The sequence below is a fragment of the Carassius gibelio genome, chromosome B2, assembly GCF_023724105.1.
Source record: "Carassius gibelio isolate Cgi1373 ecotype wild population from Czech Republic chromosome B2, carGib1.2-hapl.c, whole genome shotgun sequence".
Taxonomy (NCBI): domain Eukaryota; kingdom Metazoa; phylum Chordata; class Actinopteri; order Cypriniformes; family Cyprinidae; genus Carassius; species Carassius gibelio.
This window is the reverse complement of record NC_068397.1, coordinates 29,021,845-29,043,915: the sequence shown is the minus strand read 5'-3', so window position 1 is coordinate 29,043,915 and position 22,071 is coordinate 29,021,845. Positions and strand designations below refer to the sequence as shown.

The window sequence follows — 22,071 nt, the reverse complement described above, 5'->3', positions numbered from 1 at the left end:
GCGACGCTCTCGCTCTGATCAGTGAAGTCTGTTGTGCTCTCAGTGCTCTGCTGAAACTTTGTCCATGTTTAGCATGGGAATCCAACTCTTTAACAGTGTCAAAAACTCAGTATGCATGAAATAGCATTTCACCCCCCCTTTAATAAACTCAATTTGCAGAGCATTTAAGCCTTTTTTTAAAAAACATTTTTTAAAATCATTTACTGAAAGAGCTTGACTAAGGATAGTGGGATGATTGCTTATTGGCCTTTACATTTGCGTGGTAAGGGTAAAGACAGCTCCAGCAGTCTGGGGGATGCGGTGGCGGCCCGAGCCGCAGGACAGACCCGGTAGGGGTCGTACCCCTCAAACAGGGCCTGACGGGTCTTAGGTCGAGCCAGTTTCTGCAGCCTCTCACCGGCTACGGCCTTCAGAACATGATCTGGAACCGGCCACGAAACAGGCCTCGCGAGAGAGTGCTGTGCATGGACCTGCTTAGGAGCTGAGAGTGAATAATAATGACGGAAAAGAGAAAACTAATTACCATTCAAACCCAACTGAACCCGTGTCAGGAACTCTCAGGGTTACTTTCTGAGCAGTTGTAGACTGTATACACAGCAGATGATCATTTACAGTTTAAAAAGGCGGTGATGTGCACTCACAGGCCAGCTGTAGTATGCGTGAGGAGGGTGTGATGGGAGCGCTGATCGTTTGGGTGCTTGAATCAACGCTGCAGTACGTCAATAGTGTCTTCACCCACTTTGGTTGTGCCAGCTGACAGATTCTTGGACTCGGCTTGGCATTTTTAACCGCAACACTTAACTGTAAGATCACAAGAACCCAGATGGTGCCACAAGTCATACAAGTAACATTGAAAAAACACATGATTTTGCAGAATGTTCTCGAGGGCCAAATACAAGTCTGATGCAATGTTTTAAACCTGTTATGCAAGGCGGCAAACCCAGCAATAAAAAGAAAGCAGGTGAAGCCAGATGAACAATGATAAACTTTAGAAGCAAGAAATCAGCAGGTCTGACATAACATTTTGAGTGTCATTTGTGACTCTGGAGCACAAATCCAGTCTGAAGTCTCTGGGGTATATGTGTAGCAATAGCCAAAAATACATTGTATGGGTCAAAATATCAGATTTTTATTTTATGCCAAAATATTTCAGAAAAATCAAATGGACCCTTATGACTGGTTTTATGGTCCAGGGTCACATTTTGTAGCATAAAATATACTATAACAGTTTTATGTTAATATCCTGAAGTAAATATAATTTCTATGATCTGTTTTCACGTTAATTAAGGTTAATTAAACTATCAGATATTTTGCTGTGTTTTGTCATGTTTATTCATTTTTTAATATACAGTATATACTTTTTAATTTTATTTAATATTTTTTGTTTATTTAGTTATGGTTATTTTAGTACTTCAACTTAAACTAAACAAAATTGTATAAGTTGTCTTGAAAAAATAAGTTAGCTTCATAACATTTATTTTATATCAATTTATGTTTTTGTTTTATTATTACTCTAAAAGTATGTACTTCCTTCATGAATAGAATCTTCATACTTCGAGTATATGGTGATGAGACAGCAAAAAATACCCAGACATACTAAATCATAGCACAGATATGATTTTCATTTGTCTTTGCACTGGCATGTGTTAGCATCCTGCTACATGAAGTGTGAAAAAAAAAAAAAACAAACAGGAAATGGCTCAATGCATGTAATTTCCCCCCCGTGTCTATAACAAATTTCATATTGAAACAGGACAGATTGAAGGGATTGTCCCCATTTAAAAATAGCTAATAGCCTTTAGTTGAGTTCACACCTAATTTACTACTTAGGGACCATTAGCCCAAAAAATAACTTAGAAAATGCAATGGAAAAAGTTTGTCTGAGGCCACTAAATTGCTTCTACTTTGTATTATTTACAATCTAGTATTTGTCTTTAATAATTTGTAATAAATAATACTTTTGTCACGGTTTTACGCTGCCTGAAGGAATACGGAGTCGAGGATAAACAGAATAAGGCTTTTAATATATCCAACACAGGGGATATTCAACATGGAGCACAGAGGTAGACACACGTAAGTAGCAAGTGGTCACAAGTGAGGACAAGTGAGGTCACAAGTGAGGAGACCCGACCAAACAGAACTGAAAGAACAAGGCTTAAGTACAAAGGATAATGGGGAAACACAGGTGGATGGAATAACTAAATTAACAGGGACATGAGGAAGAGAATAGACACACCTGGGAACTAATCAAACCAAAACACGGAAAGACAGAAACTGGGTCACAGGCAAAAACACACTAAATGAGTCCAGGTGCGACAACTTTATTACATTTTCTTACATTTATTCCGGTACATTTTCTATTTACTATAGATCTCAAAATTATTCAAAAAATGATTGTAATGCCTCATATCATAGCATAAACTTTTCTCTTACGTCAAACTTATGTAGTGGTGTACAGTATTGTTCAAAATAATAGCAGTACAATGTGACTAACCAGAATAATCAAGGTTTTTAGTATATTTTTTATTGCTACGTGGCAAACAAGTTACCAGAAGGTTCAGTAGATTGTCAGAAAACAAACAAGACCCAGCATTCATGATATGCACGCTCTTAAGGCTGTGCAATTGGGCAATTAGTTGAAAGGGGTGTGTTCAAAAAAATAGCAGTGTCTACCTTTGACTGTACAAACTCAAAACTATTTTGTACAAACATTTTTTTTTTCTGGGATTTAGCAATCCTGTGAATCACTAAACTAATATTTAGTTGTATGACCACAGTTTTTTAAAACTGCTTGACATCTGTGTGGCATGGAGTCAACCAACTTGTGGCACCTCTCAGCTGTTATTCCACTCCATGATTCTTTAACAACATTCCACAATTCATTCACATTTCTTGGTTTTGCTTCAGAAACAGCATTTTTGATATCACCCCACAAGTTCTCAATTGGATTAAGGTCTGGAGATTGGGCTGGCCACTCCATAACATTAATTTTGTTGGTTTGGAACCAAGACTTTGCCCGTTTACTAGTGTGTTTTGGGTCATTGTCTTGTTGAAACAACCATTTCAAGGGCATGTCCTCTTCAGCATAGGGCAACATGACCTCTTCAAGTATTTTAACATATGCAAACTGATCCATGATCCCTGGTATGCGATAAATAGGCCCAACACCATAGTAGGAGAAACATGCCCATATCATGATGCTTGCACCTCCATGCTTCACTGTCTTCACTGTGTACTGTGGCTTGAATTCAGAGTTTGGGGGTCGTCTCACAAACTGCCTGTGGCCCTTGGACCCAAAAAGAACAATTTTACTCTCATCAGTCCACAAAATGTTCCTCCATTTCTCTTTAGGCCAGTTGATGTGTTCTTTGGCAAATTGTAACCTCTTCTGCACATGCCTTTTTTTTAACAGAGGGACTTTGCGGGGGATTCTTGAAAATAGATTAGCTTCACACAGACGTCTTCTAACTGTCACAGTACTTACAGGTAACTCCAGACTGTCTTTGATCATCCTGGAGGTGATCATTGGCTGAGCCTTTGCCATTCTGGTTATTCTTCTATCCATTTTGATGGTTGTCTTCCGTTTTCTTCCACGTCTCTCTGGTTTTGCTCTCCATTTTAAGGCATTGGAGATCATTTTAGCTGAACAGCCTATCATTTTTTGCACCTCTTTATAGGTTTTCCCCTCTCTAATCAACTTTTTAATCAAAGTACGCTGTTCTTCTGAACAATGTCTTGAACGACCCATTTTCCTCAGCTTTCAAATGCATGTTCAACAAGTGTTGGCTTCATCCTTAAATAGGGGCCACCTGATTCACACCTGTTTCTTCACAAAATTGATGACCTCAGTGATTGAATGCCACACTGCTATTTTTTTGAACACAGCCCTTTCAACTAATTTAACTAATTGCCCAATTGCACAGCTTTAAGAGCGTGCATATCATGAATGCTGGGTCTCATTTGTTTTCTGAGAATCTACTGAACCTACTGGTAACTTGTTTGCCACGTAGCAATAAAAAAATATACGAAAAACCTTGATTATTCTGGTTAGTCACATTGTACTGCTATTATTTTGAACAATACTGTAAAAGGTCTTTGCATGTTGTCAGATTGTGGGTTGTAGTAGTATTTAGGCACCGGTTGTAAGAGGTATTGGTGAAAGTCTTCATTGTCTTTGGTGTTCAAGGTTTCAGTTCCGTCATCTGCAGGTATAAAAAACCCTCAAATGTCACTTTTGCCAAGAGGAGTGGAACTTCCTCCACAGAGGTGAGAACCACTCATGCGTAAGTAACTACACATTTCCACACTTACTGATAAGAAGAGAATCCTGCGCTGAGCCATTGACATTTAAAAATAGCTTGTAGTGCAGACCACAGACATGATGCAAACTGAAGCATATGCTCTGAATCCTTGCAGAACTGCCTCAGCTCTTGATATTTGTGGGCTTTTTAAAACTTGAAGATTGCATGATAAAAAAAAAAATGATGCATTCACCCGATTTTAAATACTACCAAACATTAATCTGACAAAATGTGCACGAGATCAGAAATTAGGATGAAAAGACTTCTTTGCTGTTTTGGTTTTTGGGTCCCTATAAAGTCATATCTGACACACACATTTCTAATGCCTCTAAATGATCAACATGATAAAATCTTTGCTTAAAAAAAAAAAAATTCACAATCTGCAAAAACAACTTTCTGTTATCTGATTGATCGTATATTTTTTTAGCAAGTAAAATGCCTTTTATAATTGTAGAAACATTTAGTTTGTGGTTTATGTGTCTTTTTGCAGTGAAATATTTACAGATTTTTTTATAAAATAGACTTAAAAATAAAGTTTATATCATTTACAATATTTCAAGATAAACGTGCCTCTGGCTTGCTTAGTTGGGGTCACTTCATCTAAAGCGATATCGTTGACTTGATTGCAAATAAATGCACAGACACTCTTTAAACTGAACAGAGATGACGTCACTGAATTCAATGATGAACTGTCTTTAACTGTCATTTTGCATTATTGACACACTGTTTTCCTAATGAATGTTGTTCAGTTGCTTTGACGCAATGTATTTGTTTAAAGCGCTATAGAAATAAAGGTGACTTGACTTGACTTGACATGTAGACCACTGAATTTAATTAGCATTCTTTCATCTCTAAGTCATCATTGCATTGCATTATATATTTTGCAACCTCAGAGTCTGTTATTATGTTATTCAGATTTCATTGATTTAAAAGTTATCAGAATTTCATCTAAATATCAGCAATTGCATCAAGTGGCATATTTTGGCTCAGTTATAGGACCAGTGAAGAACTTTTTTAAAGAGAGCAAGATCACAAATTCATTTGCAAAAGTGCAAAAGTGCATAACTTTGTATTATTTACAATCTAGTATTTGTCTTTAATAATTTGTAATAAATAATACTTTATTACATTTTCTTACATTTATTCCGGTACATTTTCTATTTACTATAGATCTCAAAATTATTCAAAAAATGATTGTAATGCCTCATATCATAGCATAAACTTTTCTCTTACGTCAAACTTATGTAGTGGTGTAAAAGGTCTTTGCATGTTGTCAGATTGTGGGTTGTAGTAGTATTTAGGCACCGGTTGTAAGAGGTATTGGTGAAAGTCTTCATTGTCTTTGGTGTTCAAGGTTTCAGTTCCGTCAGTAGTCCTATCATACACTTTATCTCAAGTCTTGATGATTTATTACCCTGATTTATGGCCTGATTTATGGCCGTACAGTCCGTGTAGATTGACAGGTAGTCAGAAGTGTGCATGGTCAGTTTGGATTGATGTATGACTATAAGGCCTGTCAGTCAAAGCGGTTGCCATGCCACTGGGTCCTGTGACCCTTGATTGACATGGCAGAGGTGTGTAAATCAAAAGATCAAAGAGATCTCAGATTTGACTTGTGTTGTGTTTATTACTGAATATATGATGGTTGTATCTGTTACCAGAGCAGTGGGGGGTTTCTTATGATGGTTGTATCTGTAACCAGAGCTGTGGGGGGGTTTCTGTGAAGTTCCTTTCTGGCTTGTTGTTCACACCTAAAGACAGTGGGAGGTGTTTGGGTTCTTCCTGGGGAAAAAAAATGGCTGTGCAAAAGTGAGGGTTTTGACACCCTGACAGGATCAATGTTTGTTTGATCTATATGGTGTTGATACCTAGGCACCGACAGGCCACATGCTCCCCATCTACAAACACATTTGAAAAGGAGGACGATGTCTGGTGTCTTTCCAGGTGAGAATTTCAAAGAGTGAGAGAGACAATTATCTAAATCATCAACTAACCAAGCCGCTGAAGAGATAAATAATTGAATGTTATCTGGAATTAATAAAATCAAACAGGCATTCCTTAATGTTATGAAAATACTATCCATAATATGTGGTGTTTAAAAGGAGTTGAAATCTCACGTTAATTTTAAAACCAACTCTAAACACACACACACACACACACACACACACACACACTGGTTTTCCATGTTCTATGGGACATCCCATAGACGTAATGTTTTTTAGACTGTACAAATTGTATTTTGCATCACCAAACATCAACCTTACACTTAAACCTACCCCTTACACAAAATTTCTTTCATTTTAAGATTTTCAAAAACACTTCATTCTGTATGATTTATAAACGTTTTCTCACGGGGACAAAAACAATTCCCAAGGATTTGGGATATTGCCATCATTGTTCCCCATAACATGGGGTATACCTGAACCACACACACACACACACACACACACACACACACACAGTAAAACTGAGTAAACTAAATTTGAATTATGAGCAAAACCTTATTTGTTGTTTTTACGTTGTGTTATGTACATATTTTTTAATTTAATAATCTAACCTGTAGATAGTATGTGTACTGTAAATGAACAAATATACATTTGACTTAAACTCAGTAAAATAATTACACCTTCCATTTTAAACATGTTTAAAAGATTACACATTGTGTGTCACTAAAGCAAGGCACACTGTCTATTGTCTTAATTATTTTTTAAATAACCTGATGACCAGCATTGTTTCTTTAGATCATTTATGCACACAAGTGCTTTTTTCACACGACTAGAAAACTCTTAGGATGTGTTTGGCAAACATCATTTCTACATCTTAAATGCATGACTGAACTTTTCTCATTCGACAGAAATACTATTTTCTAATTATTTCCCCGGCCTATAACACGTGGTGTAAATGTTCTTACCTAGAACAGAACACATACACTTTGACTATTTGACTATTTTGTAGGCATCATGTAATGTTAAATGGTTTACAAAAAAAATTTAGCACCAGCAGCTGTGATTTTCAAAGTGAAAGAAATGTACAAGCTAAGGATGTTTCAACTATCATCATTTCCTTTTGACTCTGATAAACTGGTAATGAATTTTCTATGCAAGTGACACGATATACAGTTCTCATACTATTTGTGTAGATAGCTGTGCTAAAACATTTATGACTATTTTTGCATGCCAGCAGATTATGTCAAGGGTGTTTCACATCTAAGAATCACAATGTTTTTTAAATGACATTTTTCTTACACCTCAAGATTTAGCCATATCAAGATTTTGGACGGCCGTTCACAATTTGTTTGTTGGACTGTACGTTTTTAGGTGATCTCTGTGTGGTGTCATCATAATAGGAATAAATGAAAATTAAGAACTTAAGTTACAGTTTTTCTCTTCGAGATATTTCTTTTAGTGCAACTTTGTGTCTGTCCAAAAAGTGTAATCACATGAAGCATCGACACAACAAAAAATTAAGTCTAGCTGTTTTACACTTAAAACTATTACAACCTAAACAAATGAAACGGTTCCACTGAAAGATGCCCACTCGTTTAAGTTTGAGCATGTTAAAGTTTCCACACTCCTGTGTAGAGATAAATTTTATCCATAACCTTTTGTGTATTCACGTGACCAAATCACTAAGAAAGAGAGTATAGCAAGAAAGCAAATGTTTACAATGCATATAAAATTCAGAATACAATTGTTAAAAAAAAAATTATGTTGATTTGTAAATGGTATTTTTTATTAATCCACTAGATTAAGTCATCTTGTTCAGATAGCAGATGAAACTATTCACATTTTGTTTGTTTGGCCGTTTTTGTTTGAATACTCCTGTAAGTTCATGCTAACTCTCGCGTGGGAAAGAGAGCAGGGTGAGCACATCCTATTCATTTAAGAAAAAGTATTAAACATTTGACCAAACTTTTTTATTATTTTGACAAAACACAACAACATTAAAGAATGTTATCCGTTCCTATGGCCATCTTCTTTGACTCAAATAAAGCAACATCTCTGGTGTACGCAAGCATCTACAATGTGTGTATGTGTTAAACATCTGTTTCTCCCACTTCTGCCAGATTTGTTAGATGGGCTTTTGTTGTAATACAGACACATTTGAGAACTACGATGTTCTCACTTTTGTAATGGTTATAGAAAAATTCAAAAATAACTCTTGCATACGTAGCAAAACTGACTAAAAAAATCACTGAATTATGAAATGCAAAAGTGTGTACGGCATTTGACAAAACAGGATTTTAGCTGTAATGAGCACATAAGACAAAAATTGTCAAAGTGTGACTTGTAAATATATTCTATTTTATTTTGTTTTATTTATTTATTTTTACCAGAGATAGTCGACTGATCTGTTTACATGTTGTTTTGCCGTTTTCTGATGAAGAGTTTTCTCTGACTGTGGTCAAACATACAGTGCCTGTTCATAGGAATTTTTACAGCATAACTACAGCATAAAAATATCGCCCCTACATCTAGAGCTCTTGTTCATATAGCTGATGATGATGTTCACATTTTTATTTGTCGTACTCGTTAGTTTCAACATTTCTACTGGACATTAAAGAGTAGGCCTATGTGTACTCCCTTTATGTCAGAAGCATTAACATCTACTGTGTGCTAAGAATTTTCTGCTTTCTCCACTTTTGGTGGATTTACTAGAGGGACTATGTGACCTTGTTGTAACGTGATTACGTTTAAGATCCATATGATTGCACTAAACCCCCTTGAATAGGTTATAGACATACTCTTTTATACAGGAAATGTTTCCACAACAGAAATATGTATCAGAAAAACAAATACCTAATTTGAAAATATGAAATCCTCTCTTCTAAACTATTGTGAACACTTTTAATGTTGATCCGGCCCACCAGCCGTGTATCTTTTTCATTGTTTTTTAGATAAAGACTATTCTCAGAGTTTGGTAAACAGGCAAAAACATGAACAAAATGTAGTACAAGATGATTAAATGATTGTCAAGAGACTGTTTAAACTGAGATTGTGATGCACTTTAGAGCTTTTTCTGGTCTACCAGTGTCACAAAGACACAAAATTTTCAATCAACTTGAAAATGAGTCCTGCCATTTTCTGTTCTGACTGTTACACTTAATACAAACCCATCTATTACACTTAAAGTTAGACATTAAAAGTCATGGATGCCACAGGAACAATTTCCTTTCTCTGTTTCTCTAAACATCACACTGGTAAATAAACCAGAGATGACATGTAGAAAGAATTCTTTGAAACGGGCATGTCTTAGTCCATTTTAGATGGTCTGCACCAACACATGTTTTAGATGTTTTAGGTATTCATCAGACTAACAGGTTTGATTCGGGAAACACACACAACTGGAACTGAGTGTTGTCATGTCTTTATAATTGATCTACTTTTACTTTTAAAACAACACAGTGTGAAATTATGGTCTTCGACAGCATGGGCCCCTGAAATGTTGTAGTATATCTTTGTTTTCTCAAAATATCTAAACATTTATCTATCTTAAAATATTAGTTATTACGTGTTTACAAAGTTGTCATGTCTGACGTTTACATTTTTAAGAACATCTGATATAGTTTATCATCTTTTAAATTTTATAACGTATATTTCACCAAACCTTGACGCCTGAAAAACGGGTTTAGCATCAGTCCACATTTCAGTTGTTAGCCAGAAAATGCAAGTGAGCCGAGATTTCATTACTGAGATTATCCACATGATGTGAAACTAGCTCACAGTTACATTAGAGTTTTGGGGTTCTAGTTTATGTTGAATAGTGTTTGTTACTGTTCCACATGTTTAACACCACATTACTCCATTGTGAAGATATGTACTGTATAAAAAGTTTGTCACAGTAGTAGTCCAACTCTGAAACCAGACCAAACAAAAATGAGCTTGAGCCTTAGTTGTAGCAGAATTAAAATGTTTTCTTTTTATCTTTCCATGATTTGTGCGTGTTGTTCTGAACCACGGTTTCATTTTAAACATCACAATCGTATTGTATTGTCCTGTATGATTGTAAAGAGTTTTGTGTGTGTCAGTCTCTGGATTTTTTTTTTTTTTTTTGCAAACAGAACTGCTGTAATGTTAGCGAGCTCTTTGTGTTGTCTGCTTTACTGTGTTTATATACGTCAGATTTCTTTAAATTTGCTCGATTAAAGTATTTAACACAGTTTTGGGTAATGTGAGTGTGTGTGAATATAGAGGATCTTTACAAATATTTTTTCTTGAAATATCCATCTAACACTCTGAACCAAGACTGCTTCTTTTAAATATAACATTAACACATTTTTCATGAGCTCAGACCCATTGTTTCATAAACCACAAAAGATTAAAATGTGATTCAACTTTTTATTTCAACAATAGATTTTTGAATATACATTCATACCTTGAAATAGTGAAGAAAATGGTCAAATTGGCATTACTAACAAACAGTAATAATGACATTACAGGTGGTCTAGCCAGAAAAGAAAATCTCTACAGGCCAGCATGTTTTGTTCTATTATGTAGTTGACGTAAGTTTGAACAATTTCACATGTCATGGAACCATAATTTTTTGAAACCAACAATGTACATAAATCTGTTACACATGTACACAGACAGAGAACCTCGTTAATGTCCATCTCATCGTCACATTCAGACATCACATCCAGAATTTTTCTAGTCGTTACACAGACTGATTCTTTACTGGTAATAAACATACTAGTCAAATCAGGCCATGGGTTATTTTTCAGGCTTCTTACAACATTCATTTCATTCTTAAGATTTTTTACACACTTGGTATCTCCGGTACAATCATGATTTGGATTCTCTATGACCGCATGCATCAGTTTGATCATTTGTTCTCGGTAACGGTGTTTAAACATAGTGTCTACGTAGTCTGTTACATGACACGCTTCACCCAGGGTGCAGTCGCACTTCAGCTGATCATCCGTAGTGGCACCAGAACTCCAGTTGCAATCCATCTGCTTTTGCCCAGCGTCAGACATCCTTTTCAGAATTTAATTCAAGAGATAAACTTTGTACCCTAATCAATATAGAATGTTGTCACCATTTCCCAGAATCTGGACTGACTGTATTAATCCATGACGATCCAGGCCTTGTGCAATTTCAGTTTCAATTTCTGGTTTATGGTTCAGATCCGTCGAAGCCTTATTATTTGAAAAATTAGAGAGTGCATCAGTTTCAGACAAATTTGATTGCTGAAGCTGATTCTGTCAGTCCATGTAGATAATGTTTTGATCAACAAGATGTTGCAGTAGCTCTGTTGACCGTGCTGTAAAACCCCTTGTTCGCAGATCTAGGAAAACCTGCGATAACTGCAGAGTTTATGAGGTCAGCCACTCACAGGGGAAGAAGACTAGCCATAGTCACGAGGAAGTAGTGGTGGATCTTCTGTACATTTAAACAAAAAAAAAAGGGTGGCCTTGTTTCTACGTTTCAAATGTTGCTTGGTTGGTTGTTGAGATGGGGGTGTTGCACTCTAAAAGTGGAGGAGGGTGAAGGGGCCTAATTAGGGATGTGTTTTGACCGGCGAAGCCTAGCTTATGTCACCAAAGAGAATTCTGTCATTTTCACTGGAAGATATTTTGATTATAGATTACGAGGTTTATTAGGATTTTTGTTAAGACACTTGTTTCAAGTAACAGTAATGTATTGTGGCTTGGGAAAACTTAATCCAACAGCCATTTATTAAACATAGAGCAAGGAACACATAGAAGGGTGAATAAACACTGAAAAAGAAACATTACAACATCATTGTTCAGGTTTGCTATACCGAATACACTATTATCTGACTGATCATTCGGTTTTAAAATAAATTTAAATTGACTGAAACAGCTTGTTTATCATTGAAAAAATTGTTCTCAACATGGACTGTTTGGAGCAGCGGCCGCCATTGTGACAGGAGCATGCAGAAAGTCTTCTGTGGTTAACTATATGCCCCTAAAGCTTTTTTAAGTATCACACTTGGAAAGTAGGTAGGAGCCCACAAGTGTGAAACAAACAAGGATGTGACACCTTCAGTAGTCATAAAACATTGGATGCTTTAGCACATTCAGTGAGATTATTTTCATCTTAAACGATGTATGTTTTCCTTGCGAACAAAGCATCAAAATTATCTTTCTAGTAAATCTAAAGTACACTGTTGCATGGTGGTTTTGTTTACACCTTAAGTTTGTGATGACCACTAATATAATTTAATAATGTACAAATCGGCCGAGAACTATAATTATTATGAATGTGTTAACGTTATATTTAAAAGAAGCAGTCTTGGTTCAGAGTGTTAGATGGATATTTCAAGAAAAAATATTTGTAAAGATCCTCTATATTCACACACACTCACATTACCCAAAACTGTGTTAAATACTTTAATCGAGCAAATTTAAAGAAATCTGACGTATATAAACACAGTAAAGCAGACAACACAAAGAGCTCGCTAACATTACAGCAGTTCTGTTTGCAAAAAAAAAAAAAAAAAAAATCCAGAGACTGACACACACAAAACTCTTTACAATCATACAGGACAATACAATACGATTGTGATGTTTAAAATGAAACCGTGGTTCAGAACAACACGCACAAATCATGGAAAGATAAAAAGAAAACATTTTAATTCTGCTACAACTAAGGCTCAAGCTCATTTTTGTTTGGTCTGGTTTCAGAGTTGGACTACTACTGTGACAAACCTTTTATACAGTACATATCTTCACAATGGAGTAATGTGGTGTTAAACATGTGGAACAGTAACAAACACTATTCAACATAAACTAGAACCCCAAAACTCTAATGTAACTGTGAGCTAGTTTCACATCATGTAGATTATCTGGGTTATGAAATATCGGCTCACTTGCATTTTCTGGCTAACAACTGAAATGTGGACTGATGCTAAACCCGTTTTTCAGGCGTCAAGGTTTGGTGAAATATACGTTATACAATTTTAAAGATGATAAACTATATCAGATGTTCTTAAAAATGTAAACGTCAGACATGACAACTTTGTAAACACGTAATAACTAATATTTTAAGATAGATAAATGTTTAGATATTTTGTGAAAACAAAGATATACTACAACATTTCAGGGGCCCATGCTGTCGAAGACCATAATTTCACACTGTGTTGTTTTAAAAGTAAAAGTAGATCAATTATAAAGACATGACAACACTCAGTTCCAGTTGTGTGTGTTTCCCGAATCAAACCTGTTAGTCTGATGAATACCTAAAACATCTAAAACATGTGTTGGTGCAGACCATCTAAAATGGACTAAGACATGCCCCTTTCAAAGAATTCTTTCTACATGTGATCTCTGGTTTATTTAGTGTGATGTTTAGAGAAACAGAGAAAGGAAATAGTTCCTGTGGCATCCATGACTTTTAATGTCTAACTTTAAGTGTAATAGATGGGTTTGTATTAAGTGTAACAGTCAGAACAGAAAATGGCAGAACTCATTTTCAAGTTGATTGAAAATTTTGTGTCTTTGTGACACTGGTAGACCAGAAAAAGCTCTAAAGTGCATCACAATCTCAGTTTAAACAGTCTCTTGACAATCATTTAATCATCTTGTACTACATTTTGTTCATGTTTTTGCCTGTTTACCAAACTCTGAGAATAGTCTTTATCTAAAAAACAATGAAAAAGATACACGGCTGGTGGGCCGGATCAACATTAAAAGTGTTCACAATAGTTTAGAAGAGAGGATTTCATATTTTCAAATTAGGTATTTGTTATTCTGATACATATTTCTGTTGTGGAAACATTTCCTGTATAAAAGAGTATGTCTATAACCTATTCAAGGGGGTTTAGTGCAATCTTATGGATCTTAAACGTAATCACGTTACAACAAGGTCACATAGTCCCTCTAGTAAATCCACCAAAAGTGGAGAAAGCAGAAAATTCTTAGCACACAGTAGATGTTAATGCTTCTGACATAAAGGGAGTACAAATAGGCCTACTCTTTAATGTCCAGTAGAAATGTTGAAACTAACGAGTACGACAAATAAAAATGTGAACATCATCATCAGCTATATGAACAAGAGCTCTAGATGTAGGGGCGATATTTTTATGCTGTAGTTATGCTGTAAAAATTCCTATGAACAGGCACTGTATGTTTGACCACAGTCAGAGAAAACTCTTCATCAGAAAACGGCAAAACAACATGTAAACAGATCAGTCGACTATCTCTGGTAAAAATAAATAAATAAATAAATAAAATAAAATAATATATATTTACAAGTCACACTTTGACAATTTTTGTCTTATGTGCTCATTACAGCTAAAATCCTGTTTTGTCAAATGGCGTACACACTTTTGCATTTCATAATTCAGTGATTTTTTTAGTCAGTTTTGCTACGTATGCAAGAGTTATTTTTGAATTTTTCTATAACCATTACAAAAGTGAGAACATCGTAGTTCTCAAATGTGTCTGTATTACAACAAAAGCCCATCTAACAAATCTGGCAGAAGTGGGAGAAACAGATGTTTAACACATACACACATTGTAGATGCTTGCGTACACCAGAGATGTTGCTTTATTTGAGTCAAAGAAGATGGCCATAGGAACGGATAACATTCTTTAATGTTGTTGTGTTTTGTCAAAATAATAAAAAAGTTTGGTCAAATGTTTAATACTTTTTCTTAAATGAATAGGATGTGCTCACCCTGCTCTCTTTCCCACGCGAGAGTTAGCATGAACTTACAGGAGTATTCAAACAAAAACGGCCAAACAAACAAAATGTGAATAGTTTCATCTGCTATCTGAACAAGATGACTTAATCTAGTGGATTAATAAAAAATACCATTTACAAATCAACATAATTTTTTTTTAACAATTGTATTCTGAATTTTATATGCATTGTAAACATTTGCTTTCTTGCTATACTCTCTTTCTTAGTGATTTGGTCACGTGAATACACAAAAGGTTATGGATAAAATTTATCTCTACACAGGAGTGTGGAAACTTTAACATGCTCAAACTTAAACGAGTGGGCATCTTTCAGTGGAACCGTTTCATTTGTTTAGGTTGTAATAGTTTTAAGTGTAAAACAGCTAGACTTAATTTTTTGTTGTGTCGATGCTTCATGTGATCACACTTTTTGGACAGACACAAAGTTGCACAAAAGAAATATCTCGAAGAGAAAAACTGTAACTTAAGTTCTTAATTTTCATTTATTCCTATTATGATGACACCACACAGAGATCACCTAAAAACGTACAGTCCAACAAACAAATTGTGAACGGCCGTCCAAAATCTTGATATGGCTAAATCTTGAGTTGTAAGAAAAATGTCATTTAAAAAACATTGTGATTCTTAGATGTGAAACACCCTTGACATAATCTGCTGGCATGCAAAAATAGTCATAAATGTTTTAGCACAGCTATCTACACAAATAGTATGAGAACTGTATATCGTGTCACTTGCATAGAAAATTCATTACCAGTTTATCAGAGTCAAAAGGAAATGATGATAGTTGAAACATCCTTAGCTTGTACATTTCTTTCATTTTGAAAATCACAGCTGCTGGTGCTAAATTTTTTTTAGTAAACCATTTAACATTACACGATGCCTACAAAATAATCAAATAGTCAAAGTGTATGTTTTCTGTTCTAGGTAAGAACATTTACACCACGTGTTATAGGCCGGGGAAATAATTAGAAAATAGTATTTCTGTCGAATGAGAAAAGTTCAGTCATGCATTTAAGATGTAGAAATGATGTTTGCCAAACACATCCTAAGAGTTTTCTAGTCGTGTGAAAAAAGCACTTGTGTGCATAAATGATCTAAAGAAACAATGCTGGTCATCAGGTTATTTAAAAAATAATTAAGACAATAGACAGCGTGCCTTGCTTTAGTGACACACAATGTGTAATCTTTTAAACATGTTTAAAATGGAAGGTGTAATTATTTTACTGAGTTTAAGTCAAATGTATATTTGTTCATTTACAGTACACATACTATCTACAGGTTAGATTATTAAATGAAAAAATATGTACATAACACAACGTAAAAACAACAAATAAGGTTTTGCTCATAATTCAAATTTAGTTTACTCAGTTTTACTGTGTGTGTGTGTGTGTGGTTCAGGTATACCCCATGTTATGGGGAACAATGATGGCAATATCCCAAATCCTTGGGAATTGTTTTTGTCCCCGTGAGGAAACGTTTATAAATCATACAGAATGAAGTGTTTTTGAAAATCTTAAAATGAAAGAAATTTTGTGTAAGGGGTAGGTTTAAGTGTAAGGTTGATGTTTGGTGATGCAAAATACAATTTGTACAGTCTAAAAAACATTACGTCTATGGGATGTCCCATAGAACATGGAAAACCAATGTGTGTGTGTGTGTGTGTGTGTTTAGAGTTGGTTTTAAAATTAACGTGAGATTTCAACTCCTTTTAAACACCACATATTATGGATAGTATTTTCATAACATTAAGGAATGCCTGTTTGATTTTATTAATTCCAGATAACATTCAATTATTTATCTCTTCAGCGGCTTGGTTAGTTGATGATTTAGATAATTGTCTCTCTCACTCTTTGAAATTCTCACCTGGAAAGACACCAGACATCGTCCTCCTTTTCAAATGTGTTTGTAGACGGGGAGCATGTGGCCTGTCGGTGCCTAGGTATCAACACCATATAGATCAAACAAACATTGATCCTGTCAGGGTGTCAAAACCCTCACTTTTGCACAGCCATTTTTTTTCCCCAGGAAGAACCCAAACACCTCCCACTGTCTTTAGGTGTGAACAACAAGCCAGAAAGGAACTTCACAGAAACCCCCCCCACAGCTCTGGTTACAGATACAACCATCATAAGAAACCCCCCACTGCTCTGGTAACAGATACAACCATCATATATCCAGTAATAAACACAACACAAGTCAAATCTGAGATCTCTTTGATCTTTTGATTTACACACCTCTGCCATGTCAATCAAGGGTCACAGGACCCAGTGGCATGGCAACCGCTTTGACTGACAGGCCTTATAGTCATACATCAATCCAAACTGACCATGCACACTTCTGACTACCTGTCAATCTACACGGACTGTACGGCCATAAATCAGGCCATAAATCAGGGTAATAAATCATCAAGACTTGAGATAAAGTGTATGATAGGACTACTTCCGTCATCTGCAGGTATAAAAAACCCTCAAATGTCACTTTTGCCAAGAGGAGTGGAACTTCCTCCACAGAGGTGAGAACCACTCATGCGTAAGTAACTACAGGAAGTGTTTGGGTGCCGTTATTGATGCTGAGGGGGAAATCACATTTCCACACTTACTGATAAGAAGAGAATCCTGCGCTGAGCCATTGACATTTAAAAATAGCTTGTAGTGCAGACCACAGACATGATGATGCAAACTGAAGCATATTACATATGCTCTGAATCCTTGCAGAACTGCCTCAGCTCTTGATATTTGTGGGCTTTTTAAAACTTGAAGATTGCATGATAAAAAAAAAAATGATGCATTCACCCGATTTTAAATACTACCAAACATTAATCTGACAAAATGTGCACGAGATCAGAAATTAGGATGAAAAGACTTCTTTGCTGTTTTGGTTTTTGGGTCCCTATAAAGTCATATCTGACACACACATTTCTAATGCCTCTAAATGATCAACATGATAAAATCTTTGCTTAAAAAAAAAAAAATTCACAATCTGCAAAAACAACTTTCTGTTATCTGATTGATCGTATATTTTTTTAGCAAGTAAAATGCCTTTTACAATTGTAGAAGCATTTAGTTTGTGGTTTATGTGTCTTTTTGCAGTGAAATATTTACAGATTTTTTATAAAATAGACTTAAAATATTTAAATACTTAAATACTTAAAATATATTTCAAGATAAACGTGCCTCTGGCTTGCTTAGTTGGGGTCACTTCATCTAAAGCGATATCGTTGACTTGATTGCAAATTAATGCACAGACACTCTTTAAACTGAACAGAGATGACGTCACTGAATTCAATGATGAACTGTCTTTAACTGTCATTTTGCATTATTGACACACTGTTTTCCTAATGAATGTTGTTCAGTTGTTTTGACGCAATGCATTTTGTTTAAAGCGCTATAGAAATAAAGGTGACTTGACTTGACTTGACATGTAGACCACTGAATTTAATTAGCATTCTTTCATCTCTCAGTCATCATTGCATTGCATTATATATTTTGTAACCTCAGAGTCTGTTATACTGTTATTCAGATTTCATTGATTTAAAAGTTATCAGAATTTCATCTAAATATCAGCAATTGCATCAAGTGGCATATTTTGGCTCAGTTATAGGACCAGTGAAGGACCAGTTATAGGACCAGATGAATGAACTTTTTTAAAGAGAGCAAGATCACAAATTCATTTGCAAAAGTGCAAAAGTGCATAATATGTAATGCATTTACTGACAGCGGCAAGCAGAGGGCGTTCAGGCTGCCATCCATCAGCTGGCATTCGAGGCAGTGCCAGTGAACACACTCTTTCAGAAGGACATGCTTTTAGCGCTGCTGCACTAATCATCCACTCCGGTGACCTTCTGTAAGGACAGACATATGAGCTATGTTCAGAACAGCACAATCCCATAATGCTTTTTCTGCAGCACACTGTGCATAGGATGCAAATTCTCTTTATGCAAAAAAAAAATCCCTTGTGGCCTACTCCAGTTGCCAAATGTGCAATGTAGGATGAGACGAGAGCACAATATTCCGAATGCAAGGCAAAGCACTTAACTGTGGAATAAAATGTCAGGTTTTGCATTATGTTTTCTAGAAGCTATAAAACAAATGAAGTATGCAGTAACCTTGTTCTGTTTTGGACTGTGATTCTGATTTATTTGCCATCAGCCTCTTTCTTTACTACAAATAAACTAGATGACACCTCACTTGAGAGAGCCAGATTCATATTTTAATTTGAACTTATTACAGATGCCATCCTCAGTGAAGAACGCAGTCAATTAAAGCTCTGTGATGAGCTTTGAGACTGAGTTTAGGGTTTGAATGAAACCAGGAGGACAAGTGAGTACAGTCGGACAGGGAGAGCTGTTATTACACGAAGACGTCAGTCATTGTGCTGCTGTGTGATTCTCTAAACAGATACTGAACTGATGAGATGTGCATCAGGAGACACTGTGGAAGTGATATCACTGTTTGTATCTTTTAACAAAGATAAAATGGAAAGAATAAGAGTTTAACTTATTCTTAAATTAATTTAATAGAGTTTATTGCTTCTATTGTTCTTATTTGTAAGTTGCTTTGGATAAAAGTGTCTGCTAAATGATTAAATGTAAAACTCTTACTGCCTATTGCATCTTCACATTAATAAAATGTGTAAAGTTGTTATAAATACTTAATATACATGTACAGTACAGTGTGCATATTCCCTTTTCATAGGAACAGATTTGGGGAAATGTAGCATTACATCAGTTGCTCACCAATGGATCATCTGCAGTGAATGGGTGCCATCAGAATGAGAGTCTAAACAGCTGATAAAAACATCACAATAATCCACACCACTCCATTCCGTGAGTTAACACCTTGTGAAGTGTAAAGCTGTGTGTTAGTAAGAAACTAATTCATCTTAAAGGTGCTAACTTCCACTTTTTTAAGTCCATATTCTGTTGTCCTCTCACATCAAAATCCACCAATGTATTTCTTTAAAACTGATTCGGACTGTTTTCGGTTGTAAACAGTGTTTGATATGTGCATTCAGACGAGATGACTTTTTCCCTGGAGAAATTAATATTATGGATTTGTTTCATACAAACATAAAGCTTTTCACTTCGCAAGACATTATTAACGGACTATTCTGTATAATATATTACTTTTGGATTATTCTATTGTGATGCTTTTATCAGCTGTTTGGACTCTCATTCTGACGGCACCCATTCACTGCAGAGTATACGTTGGTGAGCAAGTGATGCAATACTACATAATACAATCTCTCCAAACCTGTTCTGAAGAAAAAATGAACTCCTCTCCTTGGATAGCCTTAGGGTGAGTACATTTTCAGCTAATCTTCATTTTTGAGTGAACTATTTCTTGAAGAACTGTAGCTTTAATAAGTGAGTAGTTTTAATGGAGATCACTTTTAATGGAGTCACCTGCTCTCCTCGGTGAAACGGCTTGATTCTTTGCTCTGGGCCAGCTGCTCCAAGCGAGGAGTCAGTTCTGTGGAAACAATTTCAATGCATGACTTGAAACTCCGGAAAAATGGAAACAATAACATTTTCACATTGCATAAAGGCAGTAAATAAAGTAATTCTCATACCAAAGGCAGTAGTGTTGTTCTTTGACCTGGTTGGTATTTCATCAAGCCAGTATACTGAGCGCCTATAAATATAAAAAAAATTGAATAATTATTGCATTAATGCAGAAAGATAAATGGGTGGTTTGAACACGTATAACTGCTGTATTTCATCATAAATATACAAAAGTATTTCTGGAGTCAGTGTTATGATGAATTAAAGCATTGAAGATTCACAAAAGGAAGCCCAAGTTATCTTCTGTTTGAATGAGTCAACGAGCCCCCTTGTGGAGAAATATGCGAGTTCATTTAAAAAACTAGGTCAAACACTGACTGAGGTAATGACCATGTGTGAGAGAATGAGTCTTTACTCTCCTGGGATGCAGCAGTTCAGTGTTGTCCTCTGTAGAGGATGTTGCCACAGTATATATGCAGTATATCTTTTCTTAACTGATTTTTAAAGTGACATTTCAAAGCCCAGTATGATTTCCTTTTACATGAAAGACGTTAATCATGCATGTCCTCTCCTCTGGATAGGATGCTGTACATGCATTTTCATATTTCACATGGAGATATTTATCTGAAAATATTCTGGATTGTTATTACTCTCTCATTTATGCTGTTGCCTATTTTCATGCATTACAAGTTACACCAAAAAAAACAAATTTTGTTTACTGTTTGGAACACTAATTTTTGCATTCATTTACAAAAATAAATGAATAAATAAAATAAAATGTATTTCTTTAGTATCTATAAGCATGTCACTGAATAAACTGGCAGTAAGAGGCTTTATTTAAAAATAGTGTCATATATATATAAGGCATAGCCCTCTGTGTTGATCTATATTAGGAATCATATGTTAATGTACCTGTCAGGGAACTGGAGCAGGTTTGGTTTGGGCCTCGAGAGCTGCTCTATCCGTGCAGGCATCACTGCTCACTGAACACTACAGGTTCCTCGAGCCTAAATGTATCTGCATAAACAATTAATTAAATGAGACATTACATAAGAGTGAATGTTGCAAATGAATTCCACGCTCTAATAATCATTTAATGCAGAATTATAAAACACTTGTTATTAAACATGTTCAGACTACGTAAAAGCAAGTATTGTTTTCATATTTAAATCACTTTTATAGCGTTTTATTAGATAAACAGAGGCTTCCACAACTCACTCACCGATCCAAGCGTCAGGTGCGCGGCGGCGCGTTACGTGTCACCATAGCAACAGCTCACGTGCGCGCGCTCTAATTAACCAGCCCAGGATCTTGTGTTAAAAAAAAACTCCTAGTTTGTAAACATGCTACATATAGAGAGGTTTAAAGTCGAATAAACGTGTTTTTAAAAAGGCATATGGCATATGCATAGACATAAAATTTAAAAGCGATATTTATATAAATGAGGGAAAATGAGGGAAATGAGGGAAAATATAAATATAAACCGTGTCCTAAAAAACTAAATTCAACTGTTTAATTACAATATATCTTAATTATAATGTATCTTGTCTGAATTCATGCTAGTGTAGTTTCATCGTGTTCACTTGATTACAGATTTA

General features: G+C 35.4%; 1 protein-coding gene across 1 annotated transcript; it reads right to left on the bottom strand.

Annotated features, from left to right (window-relative positions):
• Positions 1 to 217: 217 nt before the first annotated feature.
• theg (theg spermatid protein) lies at positions 218 to 21,546 on the bottom strand. The gene is made up of 6 exons (XM_052547695.1): positions 21,386 to 21,546; positions 20,542 to 20,603; positions 20,375 to 20,441; positions 18,685 to 18,811; positions 642 to 801; positions 218 to 481 (listed from the first exon to the last, which is right to left on the bottom strand). Exons 1-6 carry the CDS (start codon positions 21,445 to 21,447, stop codon positions 240 to 242), a joined length of 720 nt encoding a protein of 239 aa, XP_052403655.1. The 5' UTR covers positions 21,448 to 21,546; the 3' UTR covers positions 218 to 239.
• Positions 21,547 to 22,071: the final 525 nt, after the last annotated feature.

Bases quoted from the DNA above. Each gene is read 5' to 3' on its own strand.
- theg (XM_052547695.1), bottom strand. From the start codon at position 21,447: ATGCCTGCACGGATAGAGCAGCTCTCGAGGCCCAAACCAAACCTGCTC. The intron at 18,812-20,374 runs GTGACTCCATTA...CTGTCCTTACAG, and splicing joins CGTTTCACCGAGGAGAGCAG to AAGGTCACCGGAGTGGATGA. The intron at 482-641 runs GTGAGTGCACAT...ATTCACTCTCAG, and splicing joins ACGCATACTACAGCTGGCCT to CTCCTAAGCAGGTCCATGCA.